The sequence below is a fragment of the Gymnodraco acuticeps genome, unplaced genomic scaffold (genome assembly GCF_902827175.1).
Source record: "Gymnodraco acuticeps unplaced genomic scaffold, fGymAcu1.1, whole genome shotgun sequence".
In the NCBI taxonomy this organism is placed as follows: domain Eukaryota; kingdom Metazoa; phylum Chordata; class Actinopteri; order Perciformes; family Bathydraconidae; genus Gymnodraco; species Gymnodraco acuticeps.
The window spans coordinates 100,494-114,660 of NW_022991443.1; the positions used below are offsets into that span (position 1 = coordinate 100,494).

Sequence of the window (14,167 nt, forward strand, 5' to 3'; positions counted from 1 at the left end):
CAGATACACAGTTAAAAAACCTGACATTCAGACCGGATATCAACTTAAAAAAAAGCTATTGAGGCTAATTCATAGGCTAAATGCTACAATTGATAGCTTACTGCTCCTGGAAAACACAATGGTTGAGGAAGACTCGGGCCTGCAAAACATAGAAGTTGTTTGACATATACATTAAACAATATTATACAAACTAAAAACCTTTTTTGTGAAGTGTCGCTTTTTACTGCACTTGAAGTATTTCAAATGATAAGATCTGTGTTATTTGTACACTTCCTGTTACCTGGTGTTTTTGTCAGAAGTTAAGGATTATCTTTTCAGGAAGCAGGAGTGTGTGTGTGTGTGTGTGTGTAGTGTGGTGTGTGTGTGTGTGTGTTAGTGTGTTGTGTGTTGTGTGTGTGTGTGTGTGTTGTGTGTGTAGTGTGTGTAGTGTGGTGTGTGTGTGTTGTGTGTGTGTTGTGTGTGTGTGTGTGTGTGTGTGTGTGTGTGTGTGTGGTGTGTGGTGTGTGTGTGTGTGTGTGTTGTGTGTGGGTTGTGGTGTGTGTGTGTGGTGTGTGTGTGTTTGAACAGTCATGAGAGCTAACTTTATGACCCACTGCTAGGTTTCTCTAAGAGCTTTGCTAGCTAACGTTAGCTGACAGGAAGCTACACCAACAGCCAGAGTGATGGATGAGTTTGGATCACAGGTGAAAGGTGAGAGTGCTGAGGATGTGCTCTCTTCCTCTGTGTGTGTGTGTGTGTGTGTGTGGGTGTGTGTGTGTGTGTGTGTGTGTTGTGTGTGTGTGTGTGTGTGTGTGTGTGTGTGTGTGTGTGTGTGTGTGTGTGGTTGTGTGTGTGTGTGGTTGTGTGTGTTGTGTGGTGTGTGTGTGTGTGTGTGTGTGTGTGTGTGTATCTAGGTGTTAAGTACAGGGGCTGAATGCTATATGTAGAGAGGTCTTTAATTAGAGCAGGAAGAAACAGACCAGGAGACACTAGACTTAAGTGTGTGTGTGTGTGCGTGCGTGCGTGCGTGCATGCGTGTGACTATGCGTGTGACTGGGCAACTTCCTGTACGTTCCTGTAGTTTGATGGTCCACCTTTCTATTTCCAGGAGTGTCTGCTCAGTTTGTGTGTTGAAACATCTTAAATGAGGATGTATTAATCACAAAACGAACTGAAGCCAATAGAGGAAGTTATTCCTCCACCAACTCCTTCAGTTAAAAATCAACCAGCGGAGTGGTTTATTTAACGAACACAACACTACTAACTGTTAATCATAACTGAACTTAATGTGTAACAGCATCACTGAGCCAAGTTGCCAACAGTAAAATGTGTCCAGTCCACCAAATGTGGTTAGTGTAAGAGAGTTTTGATGTTCAACCCTTCTTACCCATGTTGTCTATATGAACTTTGAATCTTCAAAACTGATGAAAGATGGCAATTAAAAACAATATTAAAATAGTAATCTCAGAAAGGTGTCTTCGATTTAGAGGCATTTACAAAATACATAGAGGTCATTAAAACCCAGTCTCCTCACCTACACAGCTGGTTTTAGTGACCTAGTTTTAGTGACCTGGTCACTAAAACCAGGTCACTAAAACTAGGTCACTTATTTCATTTATTCCAGGATTTGATTAATTTTTTCTTATAATCTGTTTACTAGGAAATGAGTGTACTCCTAGAATAGCTTTAGTGTTTAAGTAAGGCTGTATGTATAAGTGTTTATTTTATATATAAAAATAATTAAATCACAATTTTTTACACCTACAGTATTAATGTAAAATGTTAAGGTTATTGTTACATCATTGTTTTTTTATATTCTTCAAAGGGTTGAGTTTATTGCCATCAAGGAATACACTGATACATTTAAAGAAATGTCATTGATTTCCTAAATGTGCATTTAAATGAAGTATTAATAAATCAAACAAAACCATAATAACGATCCTTTGATCCTACGATCCGATTGATTTGCCTGTTGGAACAGGCAAGTGTTTTTAGTAAAACACTGAACACTTATTTTCCCTCTCTTCTTTTGCAGCTCCCATGTGTTCGTTCAGCCATGCTTCCTGGGTATGGATTCTCACCTTTTCCTGACTTCCAACCTCACCTTCACGCTTTTCGCTGCCGAGGAGAGAGTCCCAGCATGTGGATCCCTGGCTCGGGGGAATCCCAGGCTCTGAGCGAGGCCCAGGAGGACAGGACTTTGCTCCACCCGTGCCGCCACAAGCATGTAGCAGTGTGCCAGCAGGAGACATTGGCCTTTATTGAGCTACAACCACCAGTGACTCCTAAACTAAACTGTCTTGGTTCTCCGAGGCCCCCTGCTATTCCAGAGGCACAATGCACTACACACACCCGGCCACTGAATGGTTTCAGACACACACTGAATGAACTGAATGACATGCAAAACCGCTGCCACAGGACAGACAATGAGCAGGAAACAATGCTGAATTTGAACTGTCACACATCTGCAGGTGACTGTGAGTTTGAATGTCTGAATGGCATCAGGACTTCTTTGCAGGAGCAGACAGAAAAGCCTCATTCTGTCACAACAGTATGTCGTCCTCTCCACGCAGCTCTTAGCCTCGATCTGCCTTTCCCTTTGTCCTCTCTTTACACTAACACAGACCCCTGGGAATCTCCTTGCTCTTCATCCTTACCTGAGGGTCCGGAGTGTCGAAGCCCAGGCTCCTGCCAGCCTCAGAGGAGGACGTCCCAGGGTTCACTGAAGGAGAAGTCTATGCGTGAGTGGGCAACGTTTTTTCACTATGGAGACACTTTAAAAAAAAAAATCAGGCTTGAAGAATACTTCATACACAAAACCATTATTTCAATATACATTATTCACCCCCCAATTTAACCTTGAATTCTTTAAGAAAACCATGTTTTTCTCAAATACCTCCAGTGTGGAGGAAGATTCCAAAACCAGAAAAGTCTTGATGAATTGAACTAAAAGTGGTCCGCGTCTTACAGAAAAATCGTATCAAATCATCCGTTCACCAACTCTCACACGTCTTCAAAAATAATATAATCATTTATCAAGGTTTATTCTAAGGACTTTACCTGCACATGGATTTTTGCTAAAGCCTTTCGCGTAAATAGCCTCGCTTTCACAGGTGCACTGTGAGTTTTTAAGAACCCAAAGTGTTTAAAATAGTATGATTTTAGTGAAAATGCATATGTTTGGCAGTATTGTACCGTTAGGTGTGCAAGAAAAACTAAGTTTTCTATAATAATTCAAGGTAAAGACACTATAATAACTCTTGGTACCACTTTACAATAAGACTAACCTTATAAAGGGTTTACGAATAGTTTGTAATTCATTTATTAATTAGGTTGTGAACACTTTATAAATCATTAATAAGCTTTTGTAAGACATGAGATAAACAGGTCAAACATGACCGGTTGCTTGCTAAATAGTGAGCCCACATTTATCTGTACTGCTAAGTGCTCTTCTTCATCAGCCAGCATCCTTGGTATCTGTTGCTCACTGAGTTGATTCTCCCCCTTCCATCTTGATGTTTCTTGGCATTTCTTTATGACCATTTATTTACGAGTTACTAACATTTATAACTGGTAAAAGGGAGCCTTATTGTAAAGTGTGAAACATATCACCATCTATTGATGAGTCACTAACATGTATAACTACTGAAAGGGTGCGTTGTTTTTAAGTTTAATACACATGTCCATTTATGAATGAGTTATAACATTCACGCTAACCTAATACACATTTTTCACATGAAATGCAAAGTAAGATGCAAAAGAGCCAAGCAAAACATTGTATTCACACATGAAGAAAATTAGGACTCAAAGTAATGACTGTTTAGTATGACTGATACACATATTTAAACATAAAAGCTTTTCTCAGACATAAATGAAAGTCTTATAAGGTGATATTCAGACTGGAAAGGCTGTGTGTAAATCCTTGAACAAGTGTCCAAGCAGTCCATCAGGGTGAGCAGAGCCAAGCCAAGATGACCATTCATGAACCTTGAGGTGTTCCTCCAACAAAACTCTCTGTACGGTTTCCTCTCAGTCTACGGACATGTCCTTTGACGGTCGACCAAGCTCTTTCATTATGTTGGGTATGACTGCCAGTCTGGAGGTTCACAAACCACCTGCTGTGGTTTATGGTGCAGTGGTTGTACCCCATGTTACTCAGCACTCTCCTGTATGCCCTCCACTCATCACTCATCATGCTACTTCCTGACTTAACATGCCGTCTAATCAGAGGGACAAGGTGGCATCTTGATCGTTTCTCCACTAGTTTCAACACTAGTCTCCGCCTTTTGTCTTTAACCATCATTCCAAAGACCCATTTCTTCCTTCTCCAGGTATTTCCAAAGCGTCCATGTGCATACTAACAAAACAAAAATCATAACATCATCTTAGTTAACAACAAAATGCACACAAATTACAGTAGAAATTGTTGCACATCATGTTTCAAAATGCCATACTTGTTTATTAGGTTTATATAACATCATTTAAGGATAATTATACAGCAATGGTCCGTATTGATTTTTAAAAAAAAGGAAAGTGTATTCTCTAGTACAAGAAAGCCCAGTCTCTAACGGCCGAACATAGGAACAGGGTACAGTACCTTCTCCTAGACACAAATACTAAAATAAAATAGTTTACTTTATCAGGATTGGTATTACCAATGCTTACTATTTATTTGATACCAATTTGGTAATACAATTAATAAAAAGAACAAGGTTTGGGTTCGTTCTTCAGATGACTGTGACATTAACATGTAAGCTCAATATTGAACTCCAGCTCAACCAACCATATTGTAATATCTAAGTAATCATCTTGAAATATGACATTATTATTTGTAATATACACACATCTTATAGTGAGGTTAATTTCACATACACTAGGCCGCTCTTCAACACTACGTTGACGTTAGCTTGTCTACATAATTGATCATAGCAAATTTAAATTAACCTTATCAATCAACCCAGTCTCACGGCATTCCGTGTAATAGTCACGAAATAAATGTAATCTATTGATTCGTGTTCACCAACACGATTTTCCCTTTTTTTCGTGTCACACAGAACGATTTTAAAAGCAATGTAAATAATAACAAATTAGAAGGAAAAAAGGATTAAAAAAAATACAGATTTCAGTATTCTGACACAGAACGATTTTAGAAGCAATGCATTTCTATTGGTAGTATGTTTCGTGCCTGCACCACGTCTTTTTGTCCGGTCGGGTCTTGGAAGACCGGAAGCTGTGGGGTTCATAAAAACATGTTCTTACTCAATATCAAGCCACGATTATTGTTTTTATTTTAAATTGTATAATGTCAGACTTTTTTTGCCGTCCGCGAGGAAAATAAATGGGGCTCAGAGCCTCAGAATACTGAAATCTGTATATATTTAATATTTTTTTCCTTCTAATTTGTTATTATTTGGTGCAGGTACGAAACATACTACCAATAGAAATACATTGCTTCTAAAATCGTTCTGTGTTAGAATACTGAAATCTGTATTTTTTAAAATCTTTTTTTCCTTCTAATTTGTTATTATTTACATTGCTTTTAAAATCGCGTGACACGAAAAAAATGGGTAAATCGTGTTGTTGAACACGAATCAATAGATTATTTTCGTGACTAGAACACGAAATGCCATGAGACTGGGTTGTATCAATGCATAAAGTTACCTACCTAATAAAATATCTCTCTAAGTTACAAGGATGACCTTATTTTACCAACCTCAAACAGAAGCCGTTTGTTTTACAGTATTATTCAACTTAATGCTTAACATTTCTCTATTAGGTTTTAACTTGGAGGCTACGATTAGCATCGTTAGCACAGATGTAGCTACCACTCGCTTACTAGGCCTACATGTTAACCCAAGCCTTAACATTCATTAACGTTAGCTGACTAAAAACATAAACACATAAATAAAGTACTCAGTACTAATTTCATTTACCGCAAAACCGCATTCATGCACCATCTGTTTTAAACGCGGAGCGAGTCACAATAGTCCGATATAAGCATGAAGAATAGTCCACAAGGCACCAGCACAACAAACACGGCCGAGTTCAAGTTATGTTCCCCGGATGAGCTGAGCCCCTGTAGCATCACGGAGCAGCTAGCAGAGAGACAGGAAGCTAACAGCAGCAGTCACTGGAATGAGAATGACCTGTCAATCAATGTGCCCTAATGTATGCATAACTTTCAGGCTTAATATAACAAATTATAAATGGTAGTAACTCATTAATAAATGGTGATTTGTTTAACACTTTACAAGGCTCCCTTTTGGCAGTTATAAATGTTAGTAACTCGTAAATAAATGGTCATAAAGAGATGCCAAGAAACATCAAGATGGATGGGGGGAGAATCAACTCAGTGAACAACAGATACCAAGGATGCTGGCTGATGAAGAAGACGAAGTAAGCTAGGTAGCCAATATAAGGCTTAGTCAAATAGTGAGCCTGTGTTGATGTATGAAATCTATATTAGAACTGGTTTATAAATGGTTCTTAATGATTAATAAAGTGTTTACAACCTAATTATAAACCCTTTATGAATCCTTTATAAGGGTAGTCTTATTGTAAAGTGGTACCTAACTCTTAACATGATTGTTCTTAATCTCATGGAGTTATTTTTCTTGTTTCCAGGGAGAAAGATGCAGATTTATTCCCCAGACAGCCCGAGCGATGAATCCCTCAGCAGCCCGATCCTGGACGCAGACTACCTCTTCCCAGGACCCTTTGCTTCTTTCCTTGAGGAGGACCTCAGTGGATTATCTTCCCTGGAGGCCATTTCAAGCCCCTCCTCTGTAGACGGCTTCTCAGATCTCCCAAACCTCAGTGAGGAGGATATTTTTAATCTACCTGAAGAACCCCTACACATAATAGAGGACTCACTGCCGGGGCTGGGGGACGACAGCGGGGGTGTAGAGACGTCCAGTGCCACAGGGGGGAGCTTTTTGTCCCGCAGCCGTCAGGGGGATCAGGAGCGACGGCGCTTCTCGGCCTCAGAGCTGATCTCTAGACTGCAGCTGTCTCAGAGGAAGAGCTCCTTCACACTGAAGCTGGGGAAATCTCTGTCAGCTCGAGTGGCCTCCAGAGACCGACAGAGCACCATCAGCCTCGGGCCCAACGCTGACTGTGAGTCCAGAACAGGTCCAACATCACGGTCCATTTCAATCAGAGGTGGTTCCATCAACACAGCTTAGCAAGTAGTTGTTGTATAAAAACCTTTTTCAAATAAATACCCAACTGTAGTATGAAAAAAAAATAGCCATTAACGCATTGTGCCTAGTCTTGCATAATTCTTAACTTTATTGCTGAAATATTTAGTCAATTAATTTGTAATGGCAGAAAATGCTATATATTTTGGTTTTGGACTGTTGATAAAAAAAACAATTGGATGCCATTACTTATGGATCTGGGTATTTGCACTGGTAATTTTTTGTCATTATATCCTGACAATTAAAAAGGACTATGCATGCACTATGATTCGATATGTTATGTCCATAACATCATGATTGATTGGAAATTGTCTTATTGAGCTCACTTTAAAAAAAGCAAAGCAAAACATTACAGATTTAATATCCATGCCTATAAAATTAAATTAAATCTAACTCAGAGGAACAACTCTTGAAAGAAAAATGGCATTATATACAGATTTAAAAATAAAAAATGTGCAGAATCATCAAGGATCTAGAACATTATTATCAGATTTGATGGAAATGGAAATACTCTCTCCCTCTTTACTGTATATATAGTATACAAATATTTGAAACATAATAGGGAAAATAATATAGTTATAAGATTGATAGATTAACAGTAATCAACTAGCTTGAAAAAGCTTATTATGTCAAGAAGCTGTATTTTCACTTCTTAAGAATCTTAAAGTCACTAAACATCCATGAAAGTGGATCGGGGCTTGCTTCACACCTTGTGCTTTTTATCCTCTCTAGATAAGTCCAGCTCGAGGCACCGCAGCTCCGGAGGCTCCAGTGACAGCGCCCCCCACAGTCCTGTAGGACCCCCACCCGCTCTGTCAGGCAGCGACAATGGCATGCATAGGTGGAGCACCAAACTCGGGTAAAAACATACTTTGTATATTTTCAGACATACACAGCAACAATTGAAGGACCTATAATAATGTCAGGTCACTCTTTTTATTTTTGACAGAATGCGAAAGAAATCCCTGGAGGAAGACTGCACACTTCCAATCGTCACCAGTGTTAATCGCTTATCACGGTTTTTGCCTAGCTGTAAGTTTCACTGAACTATATTTGTTTTTCAGAACTATTTTGCCATCAAACCTTTTGTATTATACTCAATTATTTTCTATATTCGCTTGCTCTTGGTTTCAATGATATCCAATGTAATATTTCTTACTACATATATTGTTATGTTATAAAACAAACTTTACCTTTGTACTATATCTCATATCCAAGATCATCTTACTGTATCATCTTGTACTATTATACTAATGTATTTCATTTCATTTTTATTTGTTCCGTTCATGGTATGCAAAACTTAATGTATAATAATTGTTTACAAAACATGTCTCTGTAAACACACCATACCCGAAAAGGAGCAGGGAGAAGAAAATAATCTTATATTACCTGCCCCTTTCTAAAAAAAACTAAATAATTGATATTTATTTTTCACAGCCAAACATAACAGTATCGTAGGATAATAAGAGAAACAAAAACAATACTTATTTCCCACTTGACAGTTAACGGAAAGAAACAAAACAAAAAAACAACAACCCCAAACATCACATGTACAAGGCAAAGTGCAACACCCTCATCTGAATCCTACTGGAGAAGAAGGTGGAAAGCGGCGCATAATCATCATAATAATGGAATTTGATTTACTTTCATGTTTTATTCTTATTTTTGTTTCTCATTTGTTATGAGTTGAATTTCTGTACGTTTGTTGTCTTTGTGTTGATGTAACAAACACATTTCCCCTCTAGGAATATATATATTTTAATTACACTGAACAAAAATATAAATGCAACACTTTTGTTTTTGCTCCCATTTTTCATGAGCTGAACTCAAAGATCTAAAACATTTTCTATAAACACAAAATAACCATTTCTCTCAAATATTGTTCACAAATCTGAAAAGATCTGTGATAGTGAGCACTTGTCCTTTGCCGAGATAATCCATCCCACCTCACAGGTGTGGCATATCAAGATGCTGATTAGACAGCATGATTATTGCACAGGTGTGCCTTAGGCTGGCCACAATAAAAGGCCACTCTGAAACGTGCATTTTTGCTTTATTGGGGGGGTCTGGGGGGGTCCGAAAACCAGTCAGTATCTGGTGTGACCACCATTTGCCTCACGCAGTGCAACACATCTCCTTCGCATAGAGTTGATCAGGTTGTTGATTGTGGCCTGTGGAATGTTGGTCCACTCCTCTTCAATGGCTGTGCCAAGTTGCTGGATATTGGCAGGAACTGGAACACGCTGTCGTATACGCCGATCCAGAGCATCCCAAACATGCTCAATGGGTGACATGTCCGGTGAGTATGCTGGCCATGCAAGAACTGGGATGTTTTCAGCCTCCAGGAATTGTGTACAGATCCTTGCAACATGGGGCCGTGCATTATCATGCTGCAACATGAGGTGATGGTCGTGGATGAATGGCACAACAATGGGCCTCAGGATCTCGTCACGGTATCTCTGTGCATTCACAATGCCCTCAATAAAATGCACCTGTGTCCGTCGTCCATAACATACGCCTGCCCATACGCCTGCCCATACCATAACCCCACCACCACCATGGGCCACTCGATTCACAACATTGACATCAGAAACCGCTCACCCACACAACGCCACACACGCTGTCTGCCATCTGCCCTGAACAGTGAAAACCGGGATTCATCCGTGAAGAGAACACCTCTTCAACGTGCCAGACGCCATCGAATGTGAGCATTTGCCCACTCAAGTCGGTAACGACGACGAACCGGAGTCAGGTCGAGACCCCGATGAGGACGACGAGCATGCAGATGAGCTTCCCTGAGACGGTTTCTAACAGTTTGTGCAGAAATGCTTTGGTTATGCAAACCGATTGTTGCAGCAGCTGTCCGAGTGGCTCGTCTCAGACGTTCTTGGAGGTGAACATGCTGGATGTGGAGGTCCTGGGCTGGTGTGGTTACACGTGGTCTGCGGTTGTGAGGCCGGTTGGATGTACTGCCAAATTCTCTGAAACGCCTTTGGAGACGGCTTATGGTAGAGAAATGAACATTCAATTCACGGGCAACAGCTCTGGTGGACATTCCTGCTGTCAGCATGCCAATTGCACGCTCCCTCAAAACTTGCGACATCTGTGGCATTGTGCTGTGTGATAAAACTGAACATTTTAGAGTGGCCTTTTATTGTGGCCAGCCTAAGGCACACCTGTGCAATAATCATGCTGTCTAATCAGCATCTTGATATGCCACACCTGTGAGGTGGGATGGATTATCTCGGCAAAGGAGAAGTGCTCACTATCACAGATTTTTTCAGATTTGTGAACAATATTTGAGAGAAATGGTTATTTTGTGTTTATAGAAAATGTTTCAGATCTTTGAGTTCATCTCATGAAAAATGGGAGCAAAAACAAAAGTGTTGCATTTCTATTTTTGTTCAGTGTAATTAAACTATCACATCCTTTTTTTACTTTCCCGCAGCGATCCTGTACCAGGAATACAGCGACGTGGCCATCAACAGAGAGATCCAGAGGCAGCAGGGGAAGGAGCCTGGCCCAGAGGAGGAGGGTCTCAGGGACGAGGGGTCAGACGGGACCCCCTCTCCGTCCAATCTGTCCCCGTCCAGCTCCTTCCGCTCCTCACAAGGCTCTGCCTTTGCACTTTGGCAGGACATCCCCGATGTTCGCTCCAGCGGCCAGCTCGACAACTTCAGCAACGAGGAGCGGAAATTACAGGAAGTAAGTTTGACTTAGGAGACCTCCTGCTTGTTTTATGTGCTTTAAACAACTGGTTAACAAACCCTGTATCACTACACTCAGGCCAAGTTTGAGCTGGTGACATCAGAGGCGTCGTATATTCGCAGTTTGACCATTGCAGTGGACCACTTCATGTTGTCGCAGGAGCTCGCAGAGTGTATCGGGACTCAGAACAAGCAGTGGCTCTTCTCGAAGCTGCCTGAAGTCAAAGGCGTCAGTGAGAGGTGAAGAAAAACGCCCCTTCAAATTCTACATGAAACACCTCAGAGCATGTCCTTTTTCTAAAGGGGTTTTCTGCTATTGCACAGGTTTCTTCAGGACCTGGAGCACAGGCTGGAGGAAGACATTCTGCGTTTCGATGTGTGCGACATCGTCCTGGATCACTGCCCGGCCCTGCGGAGGGTTTATTTACCTTATGTGACCAACCAGGCGTACCAGGAGCAGACGTACCAGCGTCTGCTGTGAGTTACCGCTTTGCTTATGTGTACCATATCAGCTGTTTGAGACCTTAACATATATATAATGTATCCAGGGCTGTGCATAAAATCCAATTGTCTGGATGTCCATCATTTCCTCTCAGGGTGTTCGGATATTATTTCACACCTGCCTGACTTAACTTGCAGATGTTTCTTCTCTAGGAGGCTGCACATTTTTTTCTCAGGGTGAAAAGCATGCTGGAATGTACCTTCACCTCTCGAGAAGAAATCATTAAAGTGTCTCGTCTTGTCCTCTCAGGCACGAGAACCCTCGCTTCCCCGGGATCCTGGCTCGTCTGGAGGAGGACCCCGTCTGTCAGAGACTTCCTCTCACCTCTTTTCTGATCCTCCCGTTTCAGAGGATCACACGGCTGAAAATGCTGGTGGAGGTACACGCTTAGACATTTATGCAGGATTCATGTCCGCACTTGAAACCCAATTACGGATGATATTTGAGCAGGTTTTATCCAACAACAGAGTATTGTCTTTCTCTTTTGGTTCAAAAACGTCTTTATTTTTCAGAACATCTTAAAGAGGACGACACCGGGCTCCCGAGATGAGGACACTGCCACGAAAGCTTTCAATGAGCTAAAAAAGGTGGTGATTATCATCTGTAATAGCCAGTTGGATGAGCACCAGTATTATCCACGGTGGTGAGGCATTACAGTAATAACCATGTTGGTGTGCGTCTTCTTAGATCATCAAAGAATGTAACTCCAGCGTGCAGTCGATGAAGAGGATGGAGGAACTGATTCACCTCAATAAGAAAATCAACTTTGAGGGAAAGGTGACTTTTATGAATTGTCTTTCCTTTTTTTAACCTGCGTTTTTAACATTTAACATATTTTATATTCCGGAACTATTTTCTTTCCTTGGTAGATCTTCCCTCTGATCTCTCAGTCCCGCTGGCTGGTGAAACACGGAGAGCTGCTGGAGGTGGACACGCAGATGATGAGTATTTCTGGATCAAAGCTGAAGTTGCCCACCAAGCCGGTGTACCTCCACCTGTTCAATGACTGTCTGCTGCTGTCCAGGAGGAAGGAGTGAGTGATTGCAGTCCTTATAAGAGACGTAAACGTTAATATTGCAGTTTAATGAGTCATAATAGGTCAAAAGCAGCATTTTAGAATATGGGTTGAATGAAAGTTAAAGTGTAAGTCCATATATGCACATTTAAAGAGAAATGGGGGTCCCAACCATTGCTGCCCTCTATAAAGACTGCACACCCCACATTAAGACTGCATTAGTGTTCAGCAAAAAGAAATATAGTAATTTTTACTTTACTGGATTCATCTACATTTTCAGTTAATACTATTAGTAGTTACTTTGGAAAAAAATGTTTTGCATGCAAACAGATCAATATTTTATAAATATATGTTTCGTTCTCAAATAAACTACTCAACCAATTATTTTGATTCATTATCTAGTTAATTAAAAAACACATTTTGGTGATGATTTGTTTACAAGATTACTATTAGACTGTTTTTATTACTTTATGTACGATTTCCTAGTTAAACTTACTAACTTGACTTTCGTTACATTTTTTAATGCGGGACTTTTACATGTAACAAAATATTATAGAATACTTCCATACACCATCAATATGACTTAAGAAAATGCTTAAACAGCTAAACAATTCTACACATGGTGGCTTCAAAGATTCAGTTAATAATATATATTTTTTAAAGCACATTCTTAGTGATTTTGATAATAAAACTGTGTATTTCTTGCAGCACGTGGAAGTTCATGGTGTTTGTCTACGCTAAGATAGGAGAGCTGAAAGTGAAGGATCTCAGTCAGAAGCTGCAGGGCATCTCAGGCTTCATCTTCCACCTGCAGCTGTGTGAACGCCAGCAGCTCAAACACCAGATCCTGCTCAAGTCCAACACGGAGTGAGTCACAACGAAAGCATTTAGCTTCAGTACCGACAGTTTGCTTTAGCACAGGATGCCCTAACTTTCCTTATTTGTGTCTGCCAAGGAGCGGGAAGCAGAGATGGATCACAGCCATGTTTCCATTTGATCCGCTGGAAGACATCGGGCACGCCACTGAGAATGACGGTCAGTAAAAGCTATTTCAATCAATCAAATTGTATTTACAGTATATAGCCCAATATGACACATATCAACATTTGTTTAGGGGCTTTACAGTGTAAAGGAAAAACTCCCAAAGAAATCCCCAAAATAGGAAACAAATGGAATAACCCTCTGGGACCCTTCTGCTGTATAACACAAAGTCTTTCTCTGGTATTATTTGACTCATCAAGACTCAACTACAAGTCTTACTTGAGTAATCTTATGATGGAGACGGGCGCATATTACACTTACACATGGCACATCAACAACAAAATGGCAGCTCCAACGGAAATGCTACAGCTGAGCTAAATGGATTAGCTTCCTCAGGGGTGATCTCAAAAATGGAAAAAAACCTCTGGAAGATCAACGAAGGAGGATGTTGTGCAAAATATGTTGTGTAGAGATATAAAAAGATAATACAGTTACAACCTGGCCCTCCAAATGACAAAAAATGATTATATTAAAAAATGATTATTCACGAGGATGTCAAAGGTCTTCCGGATGCCGCCAAAAAAGTAATCATCTTAAACCTTTTTATCCTGCCGTTCATCATTTCCGTGTGTTTCCCTCTCAGATATAGCCCAGGTTCAGTGCATCAAAAGCTATCAGGCCCAGGAGCACGACGAGCTAACCCTGGAGAAGGCCGACATTCTTCACGCTAAGACCATTACAAGTGATGGTAAGGATTGGGAACAACTCCACTTTTGTGTGTGTG

At 40.5% G+C, this 14,167-nt stretch overlaps 1 protein-coding gene across 4 annotated transcripts in view; it reads left to right on the top strand.

Annotated features, from left to right (window-relative positions):
- arhgef19 (Rho guanine nucleotide exchange factor (GEF) 19) overlaps positions 1-14,167 on the top strand; it is a 30,836-nt gene that overhangs the window by 13,758 nt on the left and 2,911 nt on the right. For 3 of the 4 annotated variants that reach the window (XM_034196304.1, XM_034196306.1, XM_034196305.1), the window contains 14 exons: positions 2,015-2,720; positions 6,604-7,140; positions 7,911-8,037; positions 8,128-8,210; positions 10,627-10,883; positions 10,965-11,125; positions 11,210-11,362; positions 11,637-11,766; positions 11,900-11,974; positions 12,075-12,164; positions 12,257-12,420; positions 13,111-13,269; positions 13,358-13,437; positions 14,027-14,131. In XM_034196304.1, the coding sequence (XP_034052195.1) occupies positions 2,036-2,720; positions 6,604-7,140; positions 7,911-8,037; positions 8,128-8,210; positions 10,627-10,883; positions 10,965-11,125; positions 11,210-11,362; positions 11,637-11,766; positions 11,900-11,974; positions 12,075-12,164; positions 12,257-12,420; positions 13,111-13,269; positions 13,358-13,437; positions 14,027-14,131 (2,806 nt within the window). In that variant the 5' untranslated portion in view covers positions 2,015-2,035. The remainder of the gene's footprint in view (positions 1-2,014; positions 2,721-6,603; positions 7,141-7,910; positions 8,038-8,127; positions 8,211-10,626; positions 10,884-10,964; positions 11,126-11,209; positions 11,363-11,636; positions 11,767-11,899; positions 11,975-12,074; positions 12,165-12,256; positions 12,421-13,110; positions 13,270-13,357; positions 13,438-14,026; positions 14,132-14,167) is intronic. The other variant, XM_034196307.1, reaches the window with a different exon arrangement.